The sequence below is a fragment of the Pygoscelis adeliae genome, unplaced genomic scaffold (assembly GCF_000699105.1).
Source record: "Pygoscelis adeliae isolate BGI_AS28 unplaced genomic scaffold, ASM69910v1 Scaffold358, whole genome shotgun sequence".
In the NCBI taxonomy this organism is placed as follows: domain Eukaryota; kingdom Metazoa; phylum Chordata; class Aves; order Sphenisciformes; family Spheniscidae; genus Pygoscelis; species Pygoscelis adeliae.
The window spans coordinates 2205032-2206747 of NW_008825429.1; the positions used below are offsets into that span (position 1 = coordinate 2205032).

At 50.8% G+C, this 1716-nt stretch overlaps 1 protein-coding gene across 1 annotated transcript in view; it reads right to left on the reverse strand.

Moving 5' to 3' along the window:
* Positions 1-1386, reverse strand: part of ADORA2A (adenosine A2a receptor) — an 8973-nt gene extending 7587 nt beyond the window's left edge. Inside the window, exon 1 of the mRNA XM_009330855.1 lies at positions 1037-1386. Coding sequence (XP_009329130.1) covers positions 1037-1386 — 350 coding nt within the window. The remainder of the gene's footprint in view (positions 1-1036) is intronic.
* Between the last annotated feature and the right edge of the window lie 330 nt (positions 1387-1716).

A 1716-nucleotide genomic window follows, 5' to 3' on the forward strand; every position in this document is an offset into this window, starting at 1 on the left:
CTCTCCATTCCTGAGAGCATGCTGCATCCTCCTAAGGACAAGACGGGAAGGAAAGAGACTCCTACACTGCCTGCACCGGCCTCTCCCAGGGCTTCCTCTACATCTTTCGAGCTTACTGAATGACTTGGAAGCATTGTCACAAAGCGTTCAAACCCAGCCCACAAAACGCAATGCTGCTCCGCGCCCACAGTCAGATATGTCTCATCACAACAGTGTGCTTCTGGAAGACTGAACTGAGTAGCAGCCCCTGTGCGTGTGGCACAACTTTCCCTTGTCCCACGTCAGCCTTCGTGGTTGCACACAAAGTAGCAGCTAGTCATATTCAGCTTTCAAGCTCTAATATTTAAACGTCCTTTTCTTCCTTTAAACTCCAGAGTAGAGACTACAGAGTAACTATCTCCAGGTCTGGATTGGGACAAACCTCTGCCTTGACCTAATACATGCTTTGCTTCCAGAGGCAGTGCCTAAGCTAGTCCAAATCTTCCTAAGGCCCATTTCTTCATAGCCTGCTGCTTCTTCTCCCTTCACATTTAATGGACCCCCAAGAGAAAACCCCCATCCACGCTCTCCACAACCCTGCTGCTACAGCTGCAGGCACAGTCCCCCATTCTCCCCATGGGGAAGGAGACAAGTTGACCTCACGCCCTTTCTGCACTCCACCATGTATGGCTTTAGCTCCACTTCCCCACAGTAATACTTCTGGTGCTGTTGGCTCCAGCTCAGGGTGCAGGTTATTGAGGTTACCACACGATCCTGTCTAAATATGGAATGGCAGCTCCTAGGCAGCGCCATTGCGATGCCATGGGCACACACCACATGAGGACAGAGAAGAACTGGAAAAAGAAGCGACTAGAAAACCCAGCATCCAAGGCAGCCTTCAAGACCTAGAAAAGTTTTTTTCAAATTACAAGGGAAAAAGTGCTGCTCCTCATTTAACTTTCCCTTCCTCGATTCATCTCCAGGTCCGTTGTTTTCACTAATGTTCATCCCTCACCACCCTAGCTCCCCCCGTCCCCCCAGCCCAACGCGTGCTTACCTGAGGGGTATGCGGATCGCAATGATTCTGTCAATGGCAATAGCAAGGAGGCTGAAGATCGAACTCTGAGTCAAGACCAGTACGAAGCAGGCAATGAAAAGGCAGCCATAGAAGAAGGCACAGAAGCCAGTGCTGATGGTGATGGCAAAGGGGATTGCCAGCACGCCCACAGCAATGTCAGCAGCAGCCAGGGACACCACAAAATAGTTGGTGACGTTCTGCAAGTTGCTATTCAAATAGACTGCCCAGCAGACCAGGATGTTCCCCAGGATGGCCAGCACCGCAATGACCAGTTCCAGGATGATGTAAGCTACATCTGAGAGGAAGTCTTCTTTCCCATGTACTAGCATGGTGAGAGCGACCAGGCCAACGTGAGAACGTGCCAGAAAAGCTCAGCGTTCATATCTGCAGAGCACTGAACAGCCAAGACACCTCAAAGCTGCCTGGGGTCTGAAGAGCACTCAGCTGCCAGTTGGTGAAGGTTGCTCACACACTCCCTTTTCTCCCCATAGCTGTTAAAGGTCGTTACAGTAGCAGGTATCAAGAAAAAAAGCCAGGGCTTGCCAACTCCAGCAAAGTGGGTTAACCAGACGCAGAACAATTCAAACTCCAGCAGACGAATGGACAGGAGAATATCTCACGTAGACGTACACTGCTCCCCAGGCCACAAAGTCCAGCAG